This window comes from Pyrus communis, chromosome 6 (genome assembly GCF_963583255.1).
Source record: "Pyrus communis chromosome 6, drPyrComm1.1, whole genome shotgun sequence".
Lineage (NCBI taxonomy): Eukaryota > Viridiplantae > Streptophyta > Magnoliopsida > Rosales > Rosaceae > Pyrus > Pyrus communis.
Window position 1 is genome coordinate 25,160,845 of NC_084808.1, and position 24,932 is coordinate 25,185,776.

The 24,932-nt window shown below is 37.9% G+C and overlaps 4 protein-coding genes and 1 pseudogene across 4 annotated transcripts; 1 reads left to right on the top strand and 4 right to left on the bottom strand.

The window, feature by feature from the left end:
* The first annotated feature begins 1,244 nt into the window (after nt 1–1,244).
* Nucleotides 1,245–5,366, top strand: LOC137737934 (uncharacterized). Its single transcript, XM_068477522.1, has 9 exons — nt 1,245–1,781; nt 2,356–2,439; nt 2,549–3,013; nt 3,424–3,559; nt 3,807–3,969; nt 4,349–4,477; nt 4,637–4,831; nt 4,941–5,063; nt 5,174–5,366. The coding sequence occupies exons 1-9, from the start codon at nt 1,577–1,579 to the stop codon at nt 5,279–5,281; spliced, it is 1,608 nt and encodes a 535-aa protein (XP_068333623.1). The 5' UTR covers nt 1,245–1,576; the 3' UTR covers nt 5,282–5,366.
* A 136-nt stretch (nt 5,367–5,502) lies between these two features.
* Nucleotides 5,503–7,145, bottom strand: LOC137737935 (LRR receptor-like serine/threonine-protein kinase ERL1). The gene has a single exon (XM_068477523.1). It carries the CDS (start codon nt 6,914–6,916, stop codon nt 5,519–5,521), a length of 1,398 nt encoding a protein of 465 aa, XP_068333624.1. The 5' UTR covers nt 6,917–7,145; the 3' UTR covers nt 5,503–5,518.
* Nucleotides 7,146–8,966: 1,821 nt separating this feature from the next.
* Nucleotides 8,967–12,602, bottom strand: LOC137736305 (probable polygalacturonase At3g15720). The gene is made up of 8 exons (XM_068475595.1): nt 12,468–12,602; nt 11,941–12,081; nt 11,570–11,740; nt 10,348–10,555; nt 10,190–10,271; nt 9,973–10,081; nt 9,685–9,801; nt 8,967–9,221 (listed from the first exon to the last, which is right to left on the bottom strand). The coding sequence occupies exons 1-8, from the start codon at nt 12,600–12,602 to the stop codon at nt 8,967–8,969; spliced, it is 1,218 nt and encodes a 405-aa protein (XP_068331696.1).
* Nucleotides 12,603–13,794: 1,192 nt separating this feature from the next.
* On the bottom strand, nt 13,795–17,549 carry LOC137738250 (exocyst complex component EXO84A). The gene is made up of 6 exons (XM_068477880.1): nt 17,159–17,549; nt 16,679–16,776; nt 15,461–16,505; nt 14,589–15,299; nt 14,321–14,457; nt 13,795–14,095 (listed from the first exon to the last, which is right to left on the bottom strand). The coding sequence occupies exons 1-6, from the start codon at nt 17,330–17,332 to the stop codon at nt 13,927–13,929; spliced, it is 2,334 nt and encodes a 777-aa protein (XP_068333981.1). The 5' UTR covers nt 17,333–17,549; the 3' UTR covers nt 13,795–13,926.
* Nucleotides 17,550–18,187: 638 nt separating this feature from the next.
* LOC137736510 (glycerol-3-phosphate acyltransferase RAM2-like) lies at nt 18,188–21,028 on the bottom strand (annotated as a pseudogene).
* Between the last annotated feature and the right edge of the window lie 3,904 nt (nt 21,029–24,932).

Below are 24,932 nucleotides of genomic sequence, written 5' to 3' on the forward strand. Positions count from 1 at the left end.
TTTATATTGAACAATTTGACCTTGAATAATAAATAAAGAATTAGTGGTTTGGTACAATAAAATTTAAAATTAATGTCTTGGTACAATAAAACTAAAATATTACAATAATTTTTCTTCACCGTGCAAATTACATTTTTGTTCTGCATGCTCACAAATATAAAGAACAAAATTGTATAAGTGAGCATAATATTAGATTGCGTTATCTACACATTTTTTTACTTTTTACACAATCTTTTGTTTAATTTTATCCTTTGATCCTCTCCAGTTTATTTGATTCGAAAGTTGAAAATTACGAAAGATATGTAAAAGTTAAAATATAGTGTGTGGATAACACCGTCATGATATTATACAATTCCAAACATAAAATAAAACGATAAAAGCATGGATTTTATTTTAATTTATATTTTGTTTATCGAGTATCAAAAGCAAATCTTTCATCTTTTAGAGGAGGGAAAATATCAATTTTGATAGGTGAAGAATGAGTGGACAAAACAAAAGGTTAAATTATTAAAATGGGTTTCCCTTTTTGTTTGTTTCTCTTTTATCTATTTTTCTTTCTCTTTTCCTATGTTATTAAGAGATAATATTATTATTATTTATAATTAAAATAACAAATGATTTTTTTAATTTTTTCTAATAATATTATTATTTATGGTTAAAATGACAAATGATACTGGTAGATATAGGCCAGCCGACCTTAGTGTAATTGTCGAGGAACTGTAGCACAACTTTATATTATCTATGAGACTACGACGTTTCGTTGGACTCATTATTAGAGCGGAAAGAAAAAAAAAATCAAATGGAACAAAGAATACTGCTTCAATCCTTACCGTTAAAAATAATTTATTTTTATAGTTAGATATTTATGTTTACGTATAAATTACAAGACGTCATTATACGTGGGATGCACTATTGAGTGACCGGATTGAAGGGCCACGTATAGTCAGATGGGATCAAAATAAGTAGTCTTATACTTGTATATGAGATGTGGTTGGAGAGAGACCTAATCAAGTTATTGTAACGTGTCTCTTTTAATACAACGATATCAGGAAGCGACACTTAAAACTAATTTCCACATTAATTCAGTTATAAATAAATCAAACTCGTTATTTACGTGAGTCTAACGGCACAACGTTCAACGTAAAATTACGGGACAACGTAAGCTGAACGGCAGCGTCGAAACACACACAGAGATCCCACAGAGACGGTGAATACCCACACGTTCCCGGGTCAGGTAAAACCACATAGCGCCACGTGTCAAATCATTTTGGTCGCGGGTCCCGCCCCCAACCCCACCACCCACCTGTTTAGAGATGCCTTAACGCCGTCGCTCGCTGCCTCCCTCCCACCTTTGTCCTTCCTTTTATTTGACTCTGCCCGCCATTAAAGCTTCCGCCTCAACCTTTTGCTTCCAACAAACAAAAAAACCAACAACCAACAAACAAACGGTAACTCCTTCCAGCTCACTTTCTTTCTCTCTCTTGTTTCTCTCTCTCTCTCTATAATTATGTTATGGTGAATTGGCGACGGTTGTTTTGTTGATATCTGAGCCGGAGAGTGAGGGAGGGAGGGGGTTATGGGGGCGTGCGTGTCGAAGCCGGAGGGGTGCGTCGGAGGGAGACTGAGCTCGTCGAAGCGGAAGAGGACCCGGAAGAGGAGGAGAGACGGGCGGGCTAAACAGTCTCCGGGTCGGGCCGGTCGATTGTCCGAGGGATCGCCGGACAAGTTTGATCGGTCCGCCCCGCCTGATCGCTCCACGTTCAACAACCCCACTTTCCAAGGTCCATTTTTTCATCTCTCTCTAGAATGCTCTGTTATTAGAAGTTGTAAAATGATGAAATTTTGGACCTTTTTGTTTGGAACTGAGTTATTTTCTGGAATTTAGTTCTGGGATTTTCTTGTTTGGCTGAATTGTATTGTTTATGGGAAAATTTGAGCTTTCTTGATAGTAATTTTCTTGATAATTAAAATAATGTGAGTAATTAAGATACTAATTAAGAACCTCATAATTGAGATAGAGCAATTGACCGCAGAACAAGCTATAATTTTCTTTGAGAACCACCAATTTTTTAATTTAAGCTATGATTTTCTGGAAAATGTAGAGTCTTTATGTGAATCCGTCTCCGAAAATCTGTCTTGGAGTTGGTTGATGCTTGATATGCAGCAAGAAGCAATTGCTTGTGCATTTGTTGCTGCTGAAAATTGTGTTGTCTTAGTTTTTTAGTGACAAACTAGTCAGTGTTTTGGTGGCATTTTTGTTTTTCTTAACATTGTAATTCTCAAATTGCATTGTACTGTAATTTCCTCTACGTCCATAGTTTCTGATTATCGTTAAAAATATGATGGCGTCCGCAGAAAGTAGTGAGGACTCATGGTTTGATCCGGTTGCAATATTTGAGTCCGAAGAATGCGATGAAGATTTCCATAGTGTTCAGGATGGTAAAGTTTTACCGATGTCTAATTTCAGTGATATTGTATTGTTTTTCAATTTTTTTTTTCTTAATTTGATGTCTTTAGGTTTGAATTACTAAAATATCTTTATTTGCAGAGGTGTTATCTCTAAATGGATTTGAACGCGTGTCTGTATCAAGCAATTCGTCAGTAAGAGATGCCAATTGTGAACAGTATAATGTTAATGACCTGCATGCCTCCTCTACTGATCAGATACATAAACCAGGGGATTCTGCAAACAACCCTGTTAGTGTGGTTTCTCAAAAGAGCAATAATCATATCATGAATGCTAATAACGTTGATGGACATTCGACAACTGAAGCAAATCAACCTGTGTTCCTCGATGAAATATCCTCCTCTGTCGATGAATCTTCTCCCAAGGAGGAAGGAATATTGGACAATTGTGGGATTCTTCCAAGCACCTGTCTGCCTTTTCTTGCTTCAACTGTTCCCCCTGTTGAAAAGAGAAGGTCACTGAGTTCTAGCCCACCAAGTGCAAGGAAAAAAGCTGCCATAAAACTTCCCTTTAAATGGAAAGAAGGACATCCCAATGCAAGTTTATGTAAGAACTAGAACTATCTTTTGATAAGCTAATATGGCATGCAAATGGTAAACACGCATGGGATTCATTTCTTTGCCATCATTATTATTTTGAGTGTGCATTTTCTTTAGTCTTTAGCTGCAACCTTGTTATTCATGAAACCTGTCCTTGCGCCGCTTATTCCTTTAAGATTTACTGTCATCTATAATCTTGTAGTAAATTTTCGTTATTCTCATCATCCTACTTTGTTGAGTAGTATCTCTCTTGGTTATTCCCTAAATTGGTCGTAGATTGTTAGTTAAGTAAATGTTATATTGTTTGATGGTAGTTCTTAGCGTTCATACATTGTAAGCATTCCGACTCTTTAGTCTAGTGCAAACATATCCAATTGTAATTCCTTTAACCTTTTGTTTTTTTACGCATATTTCCAGTTTCCTCGAAGATGCTTCTGCAAAGACCAATAGCAGGTTCTCAAGTTCCTTTTTGCCCTATAGATAAGAAAATGTTTGATTCCTGGTCACATATTGAGCCAAATTCTTTCAAAGTTCGGGGGCCGAATTACTTTAGGTAAGATTCGCAGAGTAAAGTGTTCATTTAGTTTGAGAACTTGTACATGTACATATGTACATTCATATAGGGCTACATTCACACTTTTTTATATTAAAATAATCAGTAGTAAAATATTGATCGTAATTGGCACACTTTTTTAACATATAAGATTCACTATATTCAAAATTTGAGATTTACCTGTGTAGATCTTTGTTGCCAAGCTACTTTTCCAATTGACCATTGAATTTGATCTTCTTTATTGCAGGGACAGAAAGAAGGAGCATGCTCCCAGCTATGCTGCATATTATCCATTTGGTCTTGATGTATTTTTATCTCAGCGAAAAATAGATCATATAGCTCGCTTTGTGGAACTGCCTGTTGTTAATTCTTCTGGAGATCTTCCCGCTGTTCTTGTTGTAAATGTACAGGTAAGTTTGATCTCTCTCTCCTCCCCCCGCCTCTCTCCTTTTGTATTGCTCTCTGTATGCACAGTTGTCCGTCTTTAAATTTGTCAGGTAATATAATTTTTAAGCGCCTATGACAACTTAACTCCTTGTGCGGATTCAGACTATCCAGCTCGGATTCAGAATATAAGTTGAATAATAACCAATAAGCTGTAACGGTTGAGGACTTGTACCCTGCCACCTGTGACAACAATTTTCAGGCTAGGTTCTCAAATTGAGTTCAAGATGAGTAGTTAGTTTAGATACCTTCTGGCTAGTTAATGAGATTCAGTTGATTTTGCTTTCTAGATATGTGTAAAACTTATTCAGATGTTAAAAAATGTCCTTCTCATTGATTCTACAGGTACCCTTGTATCCTGCCGCAATTTTTCAGGGTGAGACGGATGGAGAAGGAATGAATTTTGTTTTGTACTTTAAGGTTAACGATATGTACGTTAAAGAACTTCCACCTAATTTTCAAGAAAATATCAGAGTAAGATGGAGCCTTTTGAAGTTTTCGTTGTAGTCCCATTTCATACCGAACCTTTTGTTTTGGAAATATCTTTTCCATCAGAGATGATGCTGGGTGATTCATCCCAGCAGATTGCGTAAACTTTTTTTTAATTCACGCTCATGCCTATTTTCATGCCAGAGGGTAATTGACGATGAAGTAGAAAAGGTCAAAGGTTTTCCTGTGGACACAATTGCATCCTTTCGAGAAAGGTTGAAAATTTTGGGACGTGTTGCTAATGTGGAAGATCTTCACTTGAGTGCACCAGAGCGGAAACTTATGCAGGCTTACAATGAAAAGCCGGTTCTTTCTCGTCCTCAACATGAATTTTACATGGTGAGCCTGTCTGGATTACTTTAATTTTTGACTTCAGTCTTCCAAATTCGCCTTCGATTTATATGGCTTCTTAAGTGTTTCTTTTCTTGCTAACTGTAATGGATTTCAGGGAGAAAACTACCTCGAGATTGATTTGGATATGCACAGATTTAGTTATATCTCTAGGAAAGGGTTTGAAGCGTTCCTAGATAGACTGAAGCACTGCATTTTGGATGTCGGGCTCACGATTCAGGTAATTTTTCCCAGTAGCAAGTTAAACTTCCATTATCAATCCCTTAATTCTTTCTTTTGCTGGCCTTTTGGAGTTGTTCATCTATATCTTATATTTGCATTTCGAAACAGGGAAACAAACCCGAAGAGTTGCCGGAGCAGATCTTATGTTGTATACGATTAAACGGAATTGACTACATGAACTACCACCAACTAGGGTTGATCCAAGATCCCCTTTGACACCCTGTAAATGATGGGACAATGTAAATCTCGTATTCAACCATTAATACACTTCAAATCAAGAAGAAATTGTGTCATCTTTTGTGTAGTTTTATAGACTCATAATCTCCAGTGAACTGAGGCAACAAGCATCCTTCAGTTTTCTAACTACTTAAATGCCGATGCTTAATATTTAACGTACCATAAACCTGAGCATGTACGAAAGAAAAGTTATTTAGCTACGTAGATAGGAGGCCTTCAAGTCTTTTTACAGGGAGGGAGAGGCTTTCCGCATAAGCCTTTGTTTCCGGAGTAGGAGCTTTTCGGGAAGTCACTGAATGGTTTGCCTTCCGGGATTTTCCCCTCCAGAAGATTGTCCGATGCATCAAATTTCAACAAATCCTTCAGCTTCAAAAACTCGATTGGAATTTTTCCGGAAAACTGGTTTTGCTGCAGCTCGAGCTTGGTCAGCTTGATCAGATTTCCCAACGCCTCTGGTAAGTTGGAAGATAGTTTGTTGGCGTGAAGGTCAAGCCATATCAACCTTTTCAAGTTTCCAATTGACACAGGGATGTTTGAAACGAGTGCGTTCTTGGATAGGTTCAATGAGAAGAGCATTTGAAAGTTTTCATCTCCAAAGCGTGTAGGAATGCTTCCGGTGAGATTGTTGGCTGATAAGTCCAATTCTTGTATTGCACTTGGAAAGAGCTCTGGAATTTCTCCCTGGATTTCGCACCCCGCCAAGAAAATCCGAAGAAGTGACGGCAACTCTGGGAGCCATTTCGGGATGGCAGAGAGCCTCAATGGGTTGAAAGAAACATCGAGTGTTTCGAGATGTTTAAGAGAAGACATCTCAGAAGGGAGTGGTCCTTCAATCATATTCCGAGAGAGGAGGAGGTGTTCAAGCTGTGGGAGTTGGCCAATGAATTTTGGAATTTTTCCAGTAAGACTATTATCCTGCAGCCTTATAAGCCGGAGATGAGACATTTTCGGAGAGATCGACAGAAATGTGATTGGCCCCTCAAGAAAATTAGAGTCCAACCCTAGATTTCTAATGGCAGACAGATTAGCCATGGAAGAGGGAAGTTTACCAGACAAAAAATTGTTTGAAAAATCAAGGTCTTGCAAGACTTGCAATTGACCAATTCCCTGCGGTATGTGACCACTCAGAGAGTTGTTATGAAGATCCAAACTTACTAAACGCGTCAAGCTTGCAATTGAATCAGGCACAGGTCCATAGAAACTGTTTGAATAGAGGTAAAGCCTTTGGAGGTTCGGAAGGATGAGTTCTGGGATGTTTCCGGTGAGGTCAGAGTTCCCACCAAGATTCAGGACTTCAAGGAATGAAATGAGATTTATTGAAGGAGAGAGAGTGCCTACCATACGGGCGAGGAAAGGTTCATCATCTTTTGTGATCCACGCTGGAAGGCTGATTCCAATCACTCTGCCGGTCCTGTTGTCACAAGTAATGCCTTGCCACTCGCAGCAACCGCCGCCAACCCACATCGCTAGGCGGCTGGAGGTGTCGATGGGAATCCCAGCCTTGAAATTGCTTAGGCCTTTGAGGTCGTTGGGGTTGCATGCTTGGTTGGGGGTTGTGTTTCCCTCCCCAAGTGCAGAAAGGGTGATGAGTAGTACAACCCAAAGAAACTTCATCAGTATTCTGTTTGCTTAATTGATTTGGGATTTTAGGAGAATGCGTGTTCAGCTTGTATGTTAGGGCTTAATATTTATAGACACCGTCAGACTAGTGCATGGTAATCATGTGCATGTAATCCTAGAAAAACCGGAAAAGTATTTTTTAATATAATATGAAAGACTTAGATCGACCAAGTACACCATAATGACCCGATCTAATAGTAGAATGTAATTAGGAGTGATATTCACACGTAGCGCCCAATTCAGTCAATTTAAGTTGTCATTTAGTATACATTGATGTCAGATTAATTCTCGTCCATCATGCAAAAAGTTTGTAAGTTTGTATTGTATAACGTAGTATTACATGAGATAGTAACGTATTTTTCTTAATACCAGGTTAAACTGTATATTAAACCAAAGCTGGTGACCCAAGAAATGATCTGTAGGACTTCTATCTCGAGTGACGACTTCCAATCTTTAATCTGTATCCAATCAATCTAATTTGTTCTTTAGTACACATTAATGTCAGACTAATTCCCATCAATCATACAAAAACTTTTTAAATTTATATTATATAACGTGGTATTACGTGAGACAGTTGGGTACTCGAGTTAACTGTATATTAAATCAAAGCGGTGACCCAAGAAATGATCCTTAGGACTTCTATCTCGAGTGAGGACTTCCAACCTTTAATCTGTTTAAGACAATTAACATACGTAAATTATTGGGTTAGGTGTGTTGCTTATTGCAGTACATCTCTCCCCTTATTATCAACTTTTGCCAAAATTAACTCTTACACATCGAAAACTTCCTCCAACAAAAAGAGATAATGATAAGCCCATGTCAACAAATATAAACCGCGAAATTATGCTCTCTTTTAGACTTTGGTAACGTGGAAAGTTTTACATTGCCATGTTTGAATGTGAATACAGGTACAGGTCCATAGTTTTGACAACTTAATGAAAAATAACATTAATTACCCTATAAATAACCATCCATATTGAATAATTGATAAACACTTCAAATTAAAGAAATAATATATAAATCAAAATACCTTATTTGCTCTACCATGTTTATTATAATTTTTTTTTATCCCAAGTGAAAACTGTACATCAAAGCAAAGTCGGTGATCCAAAAAATAATCTGTGGGACTTCTAGGCTTCCAACCTTTACAAATATTTGTACACTTGTCTTACAACTTGAGAGTAATTTTTTTGTATTATTTTTGGTATGTTTAAAAACTTAACCCATTTTGGTCTTTGCATTAAGGTACCAATATAATTTAATTAATTTGCACTCTAGTAGTATGGACAGCCATGAGAAATCAAGATTAGAATTGGGAAAGTACATCTTGTGTTTTATTTGTGAACCTGTCTTTGTACTTTAGGAGTTGATTTATAAGTATTATTTGTGATCGCAAATTTTTATGTATTATTTGTGATCGTAAAAGTCTTGTGTGTATAAAGAAAATCATGTATGTATCGTGTGATTGTTTAATGTAGGATTAGGGCACTAGTGTAGCGTTAGGGAAAGGAAACACGATAATTAACAAAAATTAGTGTCTGATTAGGGCAAGAAGCAAATTCACAGAAAAAATGGACTAGGTCAAAAAAGCTTGATAATTAATTAGAACTTAGAACTGGCCTTATTTTCTATTTTATTTTGTTTCTTTTCGTTTTACAGTGTATGGTGCTTAAAAGCATATCAGTGTTTGCACATGATAAACAGCCCTCCATGTGATGGCTTGCTTATTTTGGTCCAATAAATCAGAAAAATGGTAAAGTTCTCCTTCTTCTAGTAAATTAAAGGGTGTTTTGGTTTTATTTTCCAGCCATGTTCTCTAATCTATACCAATTCACATGTGCTTCCATTTCCCATTTAATCTCTATAAGACAATTAACATACGTGAATTATTGAGTTATGTGTGTTGCTTATTGCAGTATATTAATTTTTGCCAGAATTAACTCTTACACATTGAAAACTTCCTCCAACAAAAAGAGAGAGTACAATAAGTCTCTTATTACACGGTCACAAGGAAGTACAACATTAGGGTTAGGTGACGTTGAAGCTATGGAGCAATTGAGTTTGGATTTCCCTTGAGGCAAGATACGGGCACATTAGTGTCAGTGCAAGTTCCTTTTGCATGTTTGCAGGTTGCATAAACCTTCTTCCCAGGAACCGCAGAGGTGATGTTAACATGTTCAATAACGATGTTTTGACAGCCTGAAATCTGGCTGCAGTTCAACACAATCGCCTCCCCGTTACCACAGGTTCCTTCAAAACCAATATATCTCACATTGCTCACCGACACAGCTGATAAGGTCTGTGGTAATCATCAACATTCGGAACAAGTCAAGCCCGTGTCAACAACTATAAACCGTGAATTTTTCTCTTATTAGACTATGTATGTAATTGTTTAATGTAGGATTAGGGCACTGGTGTAGCACTAGGGAAAAGAAGCATGATAATTAATTAGGGCAGAAAAATGTAGGATTAGGTCAAAAAAGCAGGATTAGAACTTAGACCTTGCCTTATTTTCTCGTCTACTTTATTTCTTTTCATTTTACAGTGTGCGGAAGCATATAGTGTCTACACAATGATACTAATAACATGTCTAAATGTGTTAACCTGGTAAAAATATCCGTGAAAATATTTTATCTTATTAGACTATGTGGTAATTAACGTGGAATGTTTTACATGCCATGTTTGAATGTGAATACAGGTTCACAGTTTTGATTATTGAACCAACACTTCAAATTAAAGAAAGAATATTTAAAGCAAAATACCTTATTTGTGCAACCGTGTTTATCATCACAATCAAATTGGTCGATGATGATGGGGTTTTTAGCTGCAGTAAGTGTGATGTCCTCAAAAGTTATATTCTTGACATACCCAGATCCTCCCTGTGAAAATTAACAAGGATGATATCAGTGAATCGATCAAGCACAGAAAACGAGTAAAATGTATGTTAATTTAATTAGAGACTGAAATTATATTTACTAACTATACACACACACACACACACACACACACACTGGAATTCTTTTCGATTACATAGTTGTAATTAATTTTACCGGCCATGTCCTGATTCTTGCTCCGTTTTGAGTTCTGTTGAAACTAGAACCTTTCACGTAAATATTTCCCACGGCTTCATAAGCCCCGTGCGATTCTAAGCTTCCCACACTGTTCATAAAAAGAATTTTAACTTAATTTTTAGATGCTCAACATCTAATTAGTACGTTGTCAATAAAATTCACATAACACTATCTTCTGTGGTTATTTTGGATAAACCTAATTCCATGGCCTGGTCCGCATGCAATGTTGGTAATGTTGACATCGGAAGAGCCAGTGTGGATAGCTATACAGTCAGCTCCTGTTAACAAAATGCAAAGAAATTGATTTGGCTACATATGCTTGCTTACAAAATAAATCAAATTTAAATTAATTACCAGTTCCAATATAAGTGTCGTGAATATTGACATGGGTAGAGTTTGAGATGTCAATTCCATCAGTGTTTGGACTATCTTCAGGTGCACTTATAGTAAGATGGTGGATATCGATGTTGTTGCACTGGTTTATACCAATATGAGCTCCTGGGCTATTTACATGAGTAAGTAGATTTAACTCAAGATTATCACATTTGTGAAAGTTTATACCCTGCAGTAATTGTAATAAATCAAAATTTAATTGAGTAATATAAAATTATAATAAAAAGATACAAACAAATTCATATGCTATCATGTACGAGTAATGATTTTATTTGATACAAGCAACACTAGGGTAGGAGAATCGAAACATAGGAAACTGAGCATAGAGGGAGGTATGCTCTTACCACTTGCAATAAGAGTAATGTTATTAGACACACGAAATTAATATATTTACTTGTATACACTAGCGGATCCAATGAGGGGGCATTGGCATCCCTTGACCCTACTAACCTTGTCAAGTTATCCCTTTGAAAATTTTATGAACCTGTATAGCAGCACTGCAACAGCAGCATTGCAGCAGCACGCTGCCTTGTAAACTTATCCCAATAACCTTTTACTTGTAAACTTATCCTTTTCTAAACTTATCCCTAAAAAAGTAAAAAATAATTTTTTAATTAATACGTTTTTAATTTAACAAAGCTATGTCGTTTGCATAATGAGTTTTCTGTATTGAAAGGAATTAGTAGCTTTGCACAAAAGTTGATGGAGACAAAGAGGAAGAGACAATATCCCTTGGTGTACTTGCTAGTGAAATTAGCACTGATTTTAACTGTTGCGACTGCTTCAGTTGAAAAAGTTTTTTCGGTGATGAAAATTATGAAGAATCCACATCTTAATAAGATGGGTGATTAATGGTTGAATGATAGATTGATTGTGTACATTAAGAAAGATGTATTTGATTCCATTGATAATAATGTTGTGATACGATGTTTCCAAAATATGAGAACATGTCGTGGACAATTATAAATGAAAGTATGATGGATTTTTTAAAACTATATTTTGACCCCATCGCTTTAAATTCCTGGCTCCGCCGCTGCTTGTATACTTTTTAATATAAGGTCTATAACGGTGGGTATGCGCACATCACAAAGTGTGTCGATAAGTGTCAATTTTGTGTATTTAAATGATTAAATAATGAATTTCAACCACCTATTTGGTCCGTAAATTGGCGAAATCAACTAACCTTTGGTCTTTTGCAGTTCTTCTCATTCCTCCACCAAGCTGAACCCTGGCCGTCGATTGTTCCTGAACCATTGATTATGAGATTGGTCACACCTACAAATTCGAGCCAGCCATGTGATGGGCACTCCTTCCATGCATCCAGCGTTTTGGGTGCCACCACATTCCCTAGGACCTATTCCCCGCAACCAATACGAAATCAAGGAAAATTTACACCATTATCAAAAATTTTAGTCCTGACTCCTGGATGCAATGGTCGGTAATAACAATAATACGACTTTCACGTAGTTAAAGGTCATTAGCCACGGATGATGAAAAAGAAGCAACAAATGGAAATTAAAAGATGAAGAAATAGCATGTCCTTGTTAGGTGTACCACAAAATGCATTGTCTTAGAAGTGCAAGGGCCTGCAAATATCACAGGCTGCAATGAGAATGTTTCTGGAGGTACAATGAGTGTTGTTAAGTCACCAGCTTCAGCTGTTCCGCATGCAGCTTTCCATGCTTTTACAAAAGCCTATATCAAGTAGAACAATGGTCCATAATTAGGTTCAGTTTTCCCTAACTAAAGGAGTAAGAGAATGTAAAATGAAAAAAGAAAATAAAATTATCACGGCATTTTCGTTCCGCAATACTTATGTCGCCAGAGACTATTCACTAAGAAGTTATTTTTTGCGTAAAACTTATAGTCTGAATTAGTAGTGTGGCGATTTTAGTATGGGTGCGTTACCAAAATTCATGAACCATTCAAGGAGACTAAAAACAAGAGAATATGTGTTGCATTACCTCGTATCATTCCATTAAAAATATACAACCCCTTCCAATACTTCATGAAGAGAACCATACAAAAACATAACTATAAAACATATACGAAAATGAAAAGAAAGTAACAAGAGAAGTTACCTCGGAATCATCCGTTTGGCCATCTCCAATTGCACCATAATCAAGAACATTATATCTTGTTTCACTATATCCAATATCAATCAACTGAGACAATGCAACACTAATCATCAAAAGGCTAACCAATCCTTCCTGCATTTTTTACCAAAGGATGGAAAAATTAAACCACAAATTTTGATAACAATATGAATGGTTTGAGAAATACACTAGACTATATGACAATATATCTATATATATGGATAACAAATTCTCATAAAAGTAAATCATAAAATTGAGATCCTCTTTTTCTCAAATTCCATGTATTTCCTCACAATTGTGATTTTCTTTTTCCAAGTTAAACGTCTACGAATCCAGATACAAAAGTAGCATTATTCCAAGAGAGAAAATTAGTAATTACCTAGATATCACAGGAAACTCAGTAGCCACATATATAAAACATTTTTGTAATTTTTATTTCAATAAATTACTATTCATCTTATTAGTTTAATTCAAATACTATTTCAGAAAACTTTCTCAATAAATTCCTTTTTTTTTTAAGAGAGTTTTTTTTTTTTTGGTCAACAACAAGGGAGATTTGAATTGCATTTGGACACAAGTGGCAATAAATCATAGAAATTAATTGAATATTTATGAGGGCTCAGCCTCACAATAGGCTTATTGTGGTTCAAATTCACATTTGGCGAAAATCGAACCTAAAACCTCTCATTTACAAGTAAAGAGAAATACCACTAGACCATAGTACTAAGTGGCATCTTAAATCCTAATTGAATATACGTTGAATTTAAGATAATCACTTAAAATCTTGATTGAATACCCATAAATTCATTAAAAGAATTACAATCTCTCAAATTTTCAATTAAATACATCCTAACGTCCAAACTACGTGTACAGTTGATTACTCTCCCAAAAATCACATGGAGCCAGATAAATCCATTAGAGTTCATTTAGTTGAGCCTTTAAGAGCCATGCGAAAGCAATATCATGAACGTACGAAAGGAAGATGAACATAATCGAAGTAGGCTTCTTTCTTTACTTCTTATATCTTATAATTATAGTAGCTCTATGGATCCGCCATTCGAGAGATGGTATAGTATTCCGTTGCTTTCAAGTCTCACGTAATCTGGCAACCTATTGAAAATTTTCTGCTACTTTATCCATCTAATGTTCTTTTCCACACCTAAAGCTTGTTTGGAAGGGCCATAATCGTTTATGAGAAAACTAATTTGGTAAATTTATTAGTAAGTGTTGAGTTTTATCACAAAAAACTTTGGTGATATTAGAAGTGAAATCTCTCGCATTTTAACTGTATATCTTTTGTCATATTCCCGATGTAGGTTTTTATTCTCCAACGCCTTCAAATCGGTAAACATCATAAGATGTGTTAATTGGAAAAATGACCACCAATAAAATAATAAAAAATATCTGTTTTATTGTTGTTAATGTAGAATCTGAATGAATATAATTACTCTCTGTAGTGCTGAGAAAAACCGGTCTCACTTCCATGAGAAGATCTTGCAGATTGATTAGGGCTCGTGACATCTTGTTCCACGTTCGAGAAGTTGGCCTTCCCTGTCAGCATCTTTATTGCTATTTGAGCTACTTCGGCAAACCAGTCATCTTCCGGCAAAACACTGCCCAAAAGAAATAGTTTTATCGTTAGGGTTACACTGACCAATGCTAATTTACAATGGTGCCATTTGATTCCAAGTCCCTAAAGAGATTCCGAGGTGTCACCTGTTGTTTACAACTATATGCCTATCAATCTCGTCACAAATAAGATTATGTTCAACTTTTCTCATCAGACGATGTAATTATATAGATAGCCAGTTTGTTTAGAATCTTTCTCTTATGCATACCTGTATGGATCTATTCCGGTAGCAGTCACTGCATCGATGGCTCGAGCAATGATGTTCTTTATAACTTGATGCAGATTTCGGGAAAGGTACCGGCCTTGCGATGTGAAAAGCAACACAAACTCCATATCCAAATAGAACTGCATACAAATTAAATAAAGAATTGTTCACAAGCGATATTGGGGGAAGGGGGAATCAAACTTGGGACTTAGGTGAGGGGCTGAACACTCTTAGTCAATTAAGCTACTTTTGTTCTCATGTATGTTTATACCTGTTGAAGGCCGAGAGGGCCTAATGGCTTTGGCCCTTCAATTTCTGCCCAGAAGTTCTGGTCATCTGAAAGCCACAAGATCACAGTCTCAGTCAGTCTCATTAGTAGGATAGTCGCAAACCTTTCCCTCCCCACAAAAATATCCGTTGCAAGGTTCGCCAAGGTTGTCAATTTTGCGAAAAGTTCCTGAAGTATCGGAGATGGGAACCATTCGGGGTCTAGGTTTCCGTCCATGCTAGTGTACATTTGCGCGTTGAGACGCGTGTCCCCATCTTCTGTGAAGATGAGATCAAGGGCATGTAGTCTGCAGAAGCTGTCTCTCAATTGCTCGACCGAGCGCTGAAGCCTCCTCTTCCATTCCCTACTAGGTTCTGGGACACGATTTCCTCTGTCCGAAGATCTTTTAGGGGTTTCCATTGGTTTATTAGCCTGCTGACCCTGCTGCAGGGGCAAAAGCTTCATAGCAGCTCGTGGTAGCAACTCGTCTGCTAACAATGATGCGTTTGCTAGCAAAGCTAGCTGTTGAGCTTCTGTCTCCGCCATCCTAACAAGTTTATGTCCTGACCCTTCCAAGTTCTCCTCAGTCTCCGCTGAACCAGGCACTGCATTCATCAGTATAGTTACATACGAGTTGAACGCTTGTAAAATGCCTTCTAATGCCGGACCATCCAACTGCAGGGTCTCAAGCGGCACCACATCCTCAAGAAGTTCCTAAATCCATTAGATATTATTAGCACAAATTAGTAGTTCAGAAACTATCTGCATAGTCAAAATTATGCCATCCCGTTTTCCTAACGCCGTGATTGTGACAAATTGAATTAAGTTGGAAATCTCAGAAGAAGTATTAAAGTAAAAGTGAGATAAATGATCACCTGAACCATTGAACTGAATCTGTGAGCACTGCTTGAAAGCTTTGGCTGGTTTTGGCTCATAGTAGTAAGAGATGAAGTCGAACCCATAAGGCGTGAGCCTACCGGTGGATAAAGAAGCATCCAATCATCAGCAGCAGCTAATGCAGCACTGCTCTGTTCAATTCTTTTCAAGTTGGAGTACAATGCCTGCTCAAGGAATGGCCTAAAGTGTTTCAATAAGACAGGAGAGAGGCACAACCCGCGATCTTCTAATAGCGAACAGTGTCCCAAACATATATGAACACATTCTGCGGCAACTCTTAGACTCCCGGCAGCTGCTGATGAAGCCAGAACATGCCTTTTGAGGAGCTGAGCAAAAGCCTCGGTCTGTTTGACTGCCCAAGTGACAAGTTCAGATGTATAAGCGGGCTCCTCACTGAAAACTGCCAGGGAGTCACTTGCCGCTTGCGCAATGCTTGAGAAGACCAGTTGAGAAAGCGCAGCGATATATGCTCCTCCATATGAAGTGCTAGATAAGCTAAGACCTTGCATATTAGACTTCAACTTTTGATGGTGAGCATTGAGCAGCAACGTGTGTGAACGGGGACCATCCCCGAGCTTTTTGAGAGCTAGAACAGCTGGGCGAAGCTCAACGATGCGCGTGGAAGGTTGGCTCATTGTCTCCGCCAGCTGATCCATCAATTTTTGCCTCTGTTCAGTGATGGTAGTCTGCAGTGACAAGAATGCAGCTGGGGTCAATTTATTCCTGTCTTTAGCTTGTTGCACTACGCGTTCCCCTTCGTCCAAGGCAGTTAACGCTTCATCCACTCTTCTTTCAGCCAATAGAACCTCGAGGGTGTCCTCGAATTCTCCTGACCAGTTCTCAATCTCAGAAAGTTCCTTACTTTCTACTAATATGTCTTCGTCGTTTAAATCTTCGTTGCCAGTGGACAATGAATCAACTCGAGTTCCATCAGATAAACCATGAACTAAAGTTGCCTGACTAGAAAGTAGATTTCTCATGGAAAGGAGTTGTCCCTCAAGTTCAGTGATTTCCCTCGATGTACTGCAAATGAACCAATACAAACACTTTCATGGTGTAATATGTTATGAAAATTCTAAAGTTCCAATATAAGGGTTGAGGAAATTGGAAATACCCTCATGATTAAGCAACTGGCCTAATTCACGTCTACTAAAAAATCATCGTCATTACATTCAAAGAAAATTATGCTCACTCACCGGATAAATGCCGGATAATTAGCGTAAACACTTTTACGCATTTCTTCTGCAGACGCCTTTTTTAGGTCAACAAGGTAAGAGTGAAGATGCTTTATTTCCTGTCATCATCTCCAACCCATAAACTGTAAGACCCTGTTTGTTGTGCTGTAGGATTTGGACTTAGGTGGAACGTGTTCACCGCTACCACAGCGTCCCAAACCACTAATACACTCCACATATACAAATGGTTTTGAACGCTATGGTGCCGATGAACCCATTTCATGTAAGTCTATCTCATTAGGCAAATAGTTCCGTAAATAAATTATTGAGAACTAGCTCTAAATTCTTCACCATGCATCACTAAAACTATTAGTGAACACGATTAAATGCATAATTACGAAAATCCCATTTTGTTTTTCCGAATTTGTGAAGATTCCCGTGCATTATTTTCTTGAAAAATATGAAAATCAAGAGAGGGAGAGAGGGAGAGAGATTGGGGACCTTCTCACTCATGGTGTGGCATTTGGTGGTGACGTAGACATTGGGGTCGAACTGGTTGGTTTTAAAGGCCTTGAGGCGATCTTTGAGCGGAAGATTGCCTTCAAGTTCCCACGAGTCTCCGATGCTCGACGAAATCGATCCGTGTGAAAGATGTGAAATCGTCGTCGAGTCCATTGTTAATTATGATTAACTAATTCTTCTTCGACGCTTAATTAAGTTGGAAACAAAATCAATGCGAGGATTTCATGATTTTGATCGCAGAGGGAGAGAGAGAGAGGGAGAGATTGAAGTGGGAGGAGGAAGAGGAAGAGGAAGAGGAGGCAGACAAATGCGGGGAAACAATATGCTCATGCTTTGCAACCATTTTACAAACACGTAGGACTCGCTTAGTCTGTTTTAGATCTATTGTGACCATTCGTTGGCCTGTAGATTGAATCTATCATAGCCATTGGACCTTCACTTGCATATTTTAGTTTTTTCATTTTTAAAAGGATGGTGTTATTGACGTATAAAATAATATTTGTAGAAGAATTTTTTTTAGTACTAATAACAACACCTCTAATGTCGAAATTGTATATGTTTGAAAGTGTCAGAATGACTAATTGTAAGCGTTGTTAGAGCGTTTGACAGAAAAATTAAAAAGTACTTGAATTTAAAATGAAATTTTGACATACTTTTTTCTTATTCAAAAGATATCGCCGGTGCGGGAATTTCAACTTTATTTTGATAAATGTTCTTTTGGGAAGCATTTTGTAGGTGTTTTATTTTTTCAATAAAATAGTATGCTTCTAACAATTTTTTGTAAGTAAGAAATATTTCATTAATTGATATTATTCTAAACAAAGAATAGGGAAATACAAATACATAATTTCTTCTTGATAAACATTCTACTTTTCCCATGCCATGTATTTCTACATAAACATTTAACCAGGCTATAAAAAGTATACTTAAATAAGGCTTTTCCCCAAATATAAGCTAAGTTAATCAAAGTTCTAAAAACTTTAGAAAAATAATTCCCAAAATATAAAGCTAGCAGCCCATGACTTTACTGGGGTGAAGCAACGGCTTCTTAGTCACGGTCCCATCATTTCCGGCAAGAGCCCAGTACTTATCCTTCCTGGTGAACCCGGTGTATTCATACGAAAGGTTGGCCGCTATAACCCTCTGTATATAATTCACCACCTCATGGCTCGACTTCCCGGCCCCACACGTCAGCTCCGCCGGCATCTTGTTCAGAAACGTCACCTCGTACGCCGGGCTCGGGTTCATGAAGAAGTAGAATGAGTCCATCCCCTTCCACCCACATGCGGTGGTCCCGTGAAACATGTTCATTTTGTTGACTATCGCCACCGGGACCAGCTCGTCCGTCAGCTCCGCGAAAAGTGCGGAGAATCTCAGGAGGAAGGGTTCCCGGCACGTGGTGCCTTCCGGACAGATTGACAGGTCACCCTCTTCTAGAAGCTTCTTGATCATGGCGGCATCGAGGGCCCGGTCGCGGTTGAGGCGGACGGTCTTGATTAGGGAGATGAACTCGGAGAGGCGGGAGACGGAGTAGGTGACGGCGAGAATGGGACGGCCGAGGGCGGTGGAGAGGAAGATGGGATCGAGGAAGGTGCGGTGAGAACAGATGTAGAGGACGTCGGTGTGGCCCGTGGATTTTTGGGGGGCTGGTGGTGGGGTGCCCTTAACTGTGACGCGAACGCCGAGGGCCCAGAAGGCATGGTAGACAAGCGACATGGGGATGAGTGCCCTGGCTGAGATACGGAGGCAGGCGAGGAAGAAGCCGATGGGGAGCCAGAGGAGGGTGAGGAGCGCCACGAGAGGTGTTGGCTTTTGGACAAGACGGCCGTCGTGGAAGATTATGGGCTTTGGTAGCTTGTCATTTGTTACTGCTTCCACTTCTGGTTTTGCTGGCACCATGTAACCCTCCTGCAACAATTTTTCATGTTTACATGTTTTAATTAAATTTAGTTAGACGACTCTAATTAAAATAAAAATAGTATAATTGTATAAATGTCTTATTGCATGCAATATCTTAGAATATATTTGTTGATCCTAAAAATTACAAAACCTACGTGGCGCGCAGGCCGAGTAACTAATAAGCTAACTACGTCCTTCGGTCGAATGCGGGGCGTGCCAACTCGTCGGCCGAGCCTGGCCAAGGAGTAAAATCTGTTGATGTAGCTTTGAGCGCGTTGCGGACTTCTTTAACTTGCGATTGCGACCGAGGAAGGAACACTCTCGGTCTCTGGGTTCTACAGCCTGAAGACAAGGCTGCTACTTCTGCGGAGTTCACAAATCGTCCGAGCCCGATTCGGTCACTGTGATTATATTCGTGAGAGTATAAGCACGTCGAATCGAGACCAAGGTGTATGGGCACAGGTACTCGAACGTGATATATGTCTTGATGGTAAACGTAGTTCGGCCGTCGGAATGCCGAACCCTGAAACTCACCTGTGAGTATCCAATCATAAAACCACTCGGCAACCAGTACGCCGAGCAATGTAATTCGTAACACCTAACTATGCCGAGAAAGCTTAGTAAGGTGACCTCTGCCAACAAAGGTTCGAAAACCTTCCTCGACCGAGACTTGGATAGATAATCGGTCGGCCTCGACGCAGTGCTGTTTATCCAAACTGAAGATGCTTCTTGGTCGGCTGATCCTGCGGCAGCAGTGCTGTTTATCCAAACTGAAGGTGCTCGCCGGTTGCTTCCACAGTGCTGTTTATCCAAACTGAAGGTGTGTCGGCAGGAAAAAGAAAAGGAAAAATCTCAAGGTGATTGAGAGGTTTTGCGCAGGGCAATTGTATGCTGAGTTCAAGCTCCCTTTCCGTTTGCATGATTTCTTGTATTTATAGTGCCCCATTCCTTGAATCCGACTCCGATTTGGATTGGGAGTCCTTGTCCCACTTCGCCTCTTCCTCGAACAAACCTACTCCCACTGGGATTCTGAATTTTCCTTCTTCTCGGGACTTCATTCCTTGCTGGTCGAGAATCCTAGTTGTACCAGGACTTCCTCGACCTTTCTATTTATCTGGACTTTTTAGGATTTGGCTGACCCTGCCAGCTGGCCCGGGCCTTATTATTCGGCCCATATTATTTGTCATCACCTTGGGCCGAGCGCATCCTGCTGCTCGGCCCAGCAATAATATTTTAGGCCCAAACAATATTAGTGAATTTGCATATATGATTGAGAGTTAAAATTAAAACAAAAATAGTATTAATTAAAACGAAAAGCTAGCATGAAAATCGTCGAACCTTGCATAATTTCATGAAAGGAATGTCAGTGTGCTTATCACCAAGCGCAATCTCTGGCTGGACATCTCCAAAAGCCTTCTTAAGAGCATCTGCCTTCTTCTTTCCCACAAGCACACCAGGTGGGGAAACAAACCCAGTAGCCTTACCCTTATAAGTCGCCACTTCCGTCCCCAGAACCGTGTCGAATCCAAGAAAATCCTTCAAGAAAGGCTCCACCATGATCCTCGGATTTGCAGTAAGAATACATCTCTTTTCGCATGCAGAGAGAACGCGCCAAGACTTGGGGTGCAAATCGCTCGAGTAAAACTTTGGCAGCACGGCTCTGGCCACGGACTCGATCTCTGAAACCCTAACGCCGGCAAACGTTGCAAAGATGAGAACTTAGATTCCGGCTGATTCCGAGACAAAGTAGTAGAGGAGTCCGGCTAGTGGTGTAACTAAAAGCAAGAATAGGAGCCTCAGAATCCCACCAACTTCAAAGGCAATACTAGCAAAGTAAGGGAAGGAGCTTCGGCCTCTAAGCAAAGTCCCGTCCATGTCGGCAACCACCGTGTGCTTTTCCCGTCCATCTGACGTGCACTGATCAACCGTCGGGAACTTCGCCATAATCATATCGTAACAAATCTTTTTGTTGTTAAAAAGTAAGTTAGAGATAGCGGACATTCGAACTCTAAGACTTTGTTGATACAAAATATGAAAGATGGTTCGAACTATGATTTCTAAAACTAGGGTTTAGAGTATTCTTTAGCTGATTTTTTTTTGTTTTTTGAAATAGAAGTTGTACATGCTAGGTATATATAGAGAGAATCGCGTGTGTGAAAGTTATAAAATTTAATGCCAGGGTGTGCATTAAAAGACAAATTTTTTTTTTAATGTGCTCGAGTGTTATATGCCATATGTTATTATACAAGTGAAGTGAAGTAGGACTCATTTAGAACTGCTTTAAATAACTGAACTGTTTTTTGTGAAAATATTTTTAGAACCAATATTTAGTAAAAATGTAAGTAAATTCTAAAGAAAAAAAAAACACTTGAAGCATTTCTTACAAGAAGCACATAATTGGTGTTTCTTGCATGAAACACTTTAAGTGCTTATGTAACCCAGAAACATTTTTTATGAAAGCACTTTTAATAATTTTAAAAGCACTTTTAATAATTTTAAAAGCACATTGAAACGAACCTGTTTTTTTTTTTTCAAAATGTTTATCCACTTATATAATGACATATATGACGTATGTGCCCGTTTTTCGAGCACACTGAAAAATCTCTCGTATTAGAAGGGACAAATTTGGATTATGATTTAATTAATTTATTAGAACAATGAGAAAAAGGTGGCATTGATGAGAGGGAACTTGGTTATGCATGGAAGATCCAAGGGTAGGAGAGCCTTGTTTTTGGAGTAGAATCAATTGTGTGCGCAGCAATTTGCTGCTGTCTTTATTCCACGGCCAACTTCCTTGTCTTTGTGTAGTTGCAGACATGTTACTACGTATACTAATCTGGTTTAAAAGCGAAGTGCGACTTTCTTACCAGATAACTGCTAACGTACATAATCAATTTAATTAATTTTTCGCTACTCAACATGTAGTACGCGTGACTTAAATCCAAAAGAATAATTTACTCGATTGTGACTCTCATCGATTCATCATTGACATGAATTTTAAGCCAAGGGAACAAATTCGACTTAATTAATTACGTGCATGATGCTGAAAAATTTTTGGTTGACAAAGTGCAAGTGGTGGTTGACGGACCTGTCACCTGTGAATTCTTATGAGTATTTGAAAGTAGTGTTGTAGGTATGTTGTAAATTATGGAATAGGATCCTCTCCGATGGCATCCATCCGGATCCTTCTTCTTCCTTCTTCTTCAAAGTCCGGTCGGCATCATGACTTACTCGGAGCTGGTTATCGGCAAAAGCATAGGTGTCATCGAAGTTGGCAATGTCGTAACAACGTGCTACAACTCGTAGTTTTGAAATTGTGCTATTTTCGACTGCGAAAAAACTTACAGATTAACTGAAGTCCGCATCGGGCATTGAATTGAAACCGAAAATGAGAGAAGTAGCAAAGGAATTACCTGGAATTGGGAGAGGAATTCAGCTGGGCGGGTGAGATCTGGATAAGATCATCTTCTGTAAATTGTAATAGAGTGCAAGTTGTAGAGCCGACTCATAAAAACGCATTACAATATAAGTGGATTGTAATGTCATTTGACAGTATAAGGGTTATACCAAAAAGAAAAGAAAAGAAAATTGTGAGGGATTTGCATGGTACATATTGGCCTTGAATTACCCAAAACCAAAGCCGAGCCAATATTTGACAATTTGGTTTGGGCAGTTTGGGCCTAATAAGTTTGATTTTTATTTTATCTTTCTTAGCATCTTATCAACCTTGTTAGCCTAAGTGCATGAAAAAATGTCATGTAACTTGCGACATATATAAGTTTATTTCTGAGCAGTTTAGCACAAACTATCATAAAATTCAGCCATTGCGAGTTGTGTCATTCGATTAGTTGGTTCGATCGAATTGGTTCTTTAGAGCATTTACAATCATATTTTCTATTTTAAAGTCAAATTTTAGTTAATGACATACCATTACCGCTTCGACTCATTGTCATTCTTAAGAGAGATTTTTCAGTATGCAGGAAATATGGTCTGGTACATCAAATGTTATAATACAAGTAATGGGTACTTAAAAAAAATATTTTCAACCACTTATATTATAACACTTGATGTATTGAACTGTTTTCCTAGTACAATAAAAATTTATCCATTCTTTTAGCTCTTACTCTTATCTTTTATGTTAATATTCATTTGTTTATTAGTTTCTTTTTATGGTACGAGCATTTTATTTAGGATAGTGCTATCCACACAATCATTGTTACTTTTTACACGTACTCTATTAATTTATATTATTTGATCATTTTCAATTCAATTGATCTGATCACTGAAATTGAAATGTGAAAAAGATTATAAAAAAAAATATGTGGAAAACATCACTCTTTAAATAAATAAATAAATACATAACTAACTGACTTGGCCCCAGTAGCAAATTAGTGGACGCTGATGACATAAATTGTCGGTCGCACGGGCTTTGTCCTTTCTTATCTTTTTTTGTTTGTTATTTTCTGTTTATTTTCTTGTTTGTTTTGGACAGTTTTCAGTTTTCACACTCATGCCCGAAATGAAAATAATTGGAAAGTTTAAACTTTACAGCAAATAATAGCATAATTCAGGCTGTAATAATTTGGTGCTAATTTAATCGTTTTTTTTGTGTGGTAATTATACAACTAATTTAGATCTGGCAAATAGTTATACAATTGCAACTAAAAAGGCAACAGTATTCATGCTTATTGCAGTTCCATATGGCTAACTTCTAATCGAAATTATCAATGCATGTGAATGTGATTAGGCTATCTTATTGCTTAATTAATCAAGTGTAATAAAAAATTTTGGCCCCCTTGGAATATGATACCTGGAAGGACAAAGACATGCCAAGATGTCGCAGTCACGAAAACGATATCAGCCCATCATTTATCATGAATCAAATTCGAGACCTTGAATGCACGAGAAGAATGTTTTAAATTATACACTACTCGTATAATGCAATTTTTATTGGATTATCTTTGGGCATTTTAGTTAAAATTGGTATCTGAGATGTGTATAACTCTTCACTTTGATCATTGAGATTTAAAATCAATAGAAGTGGTCCCTAAATTTGTCCACCGTGAATCATTTTTGTATTTCGTGAAAAATCCCTGTTAAATAAGGACCAAAATGATAAAAATACCCTCAATTTAATAAACAATAAGCCAATATAATTTGACAAAAAATTAAGGTTATATTGTCATTTTCTCCTTATTTAATAAAAAGCATTTGTAGAATAGCCAAAATAATTGATGGTAGACAAACTCATGGACCAATTCTAACAATTTTTAAATCTCCAGGATCAAGTGAGGATTTATGCCAATCTCAGCTATCATTTTAGCTAAAAAGCCTTATCTTGCTAAAATCAAAATACTATTCTTAAGTAAATTATGCAAATGGATTGTTGTAAAATAAAAACATTTTTGCTCGATTCATAACTGGACATTGAAATGGAAAAAATAGTATCCTCTCGCTTTTATTTCTCAGCATATTCCAACACTAAAATGAAAGTTTTACATTCCATCGACCAACATGCTTATAAATAATAAGATATATTGAAGGAAATTCGCTCAAATTTACATAATCTATGAAAAATATATAACTCCTTTACAATCTTTTAAAATTTCAATTGAATTTTCGATATATATTTTCTTAATACTCTCTTAATTTTATTTGGAACTAAATTTAGGAGACAAGTGGCACAAAAACAAGTTGGTACAAGTGGCGCGCACTGAGGAATAGGACGCACCACCAACGGACCAACCAAACTGCGTGACTGTTGTACATCTTTGTTCAACTTCAAATCCCACGGGTGAGTAGCGGCCCCCACCCGTTCAAATCACGTCCTCAACGGTCTCACAAGCCCAACAGG

Excerpts from the sequence above, each read along its gene's own strand:
- LOC137737934 (XM_068477522.1), top strand. The coding sequence starts at position 1,577 with ATGGGGGCGTGCGTGTCGAAGCCGGAGGGGTGCGTCGGAGGGAGACTG. Across the intron at positions 3,014-3,423 it reads ACATCCCAATGCAAGTTTAT|TTTCCTCGAAGATGCTTCTG; the intron begins GTAAGAACTAGA and ends GCATATTTCCAG. Across the intron at positions 3,560-3,806 it reads CGGGGGCCGAATTACTTTAG|GGACAGAAAGAAGGAGCATG; the intron begins GTAAGATTCGCA and ends TCTTTATTGCAG.
- LOC137737935 (XM_068477523.1), bottom strand. The coding sequence starts at position 6,916 with ATGAAGTTTCTTTGGGTTGTACTACTCATCACCCTTTCTGCACTTGGG.
- LOC137736305 (XM_068475595.1), bottom strand. The coding sequence starts at position 12,602 with ATGCAGGAAGGATTGGTTAGCCTTTTGATGATTAGTGTTGCATTGTCT. Across the intron at positions 10,556-11,569 it reads AGAACTGCAAAAGACCAAAG|GGTATAAACTTTCACAAATG; the intron begins GTTAGTTGATTT and ends CAATTACTGCAG. Across the intron at positions 9,222-9,684 it reads AACACGGTTGCACAAATAAG|ACCTTATCAGCTGTGTCGGT; the intron begins GTATTTTGCTTT and ends TGATTACCACAG.
- LOC137738250 (XM_068477880.1), bottom strand. The coding sequence starts at position 17,332 with ATGGACTCGACGACGATTTCACATCTTTCACACGGATCGATTTCGTCG. Across the intron at positions 16,506-16,678 it reads AATTATCCGGCATTTATCCG|TACATCGAGGGAAATCACTG; the intron begins GTGAGTGAGCAT and ends GTTCATTTGCAG. Across the intron at positions 15,300-15,460 it reads GATTCAGTTCAATGGTTCAG|GAACTTCTTGAGGATGTGGT; the intron begins GTGATCATTTAT and ends TAATGGATTTAG.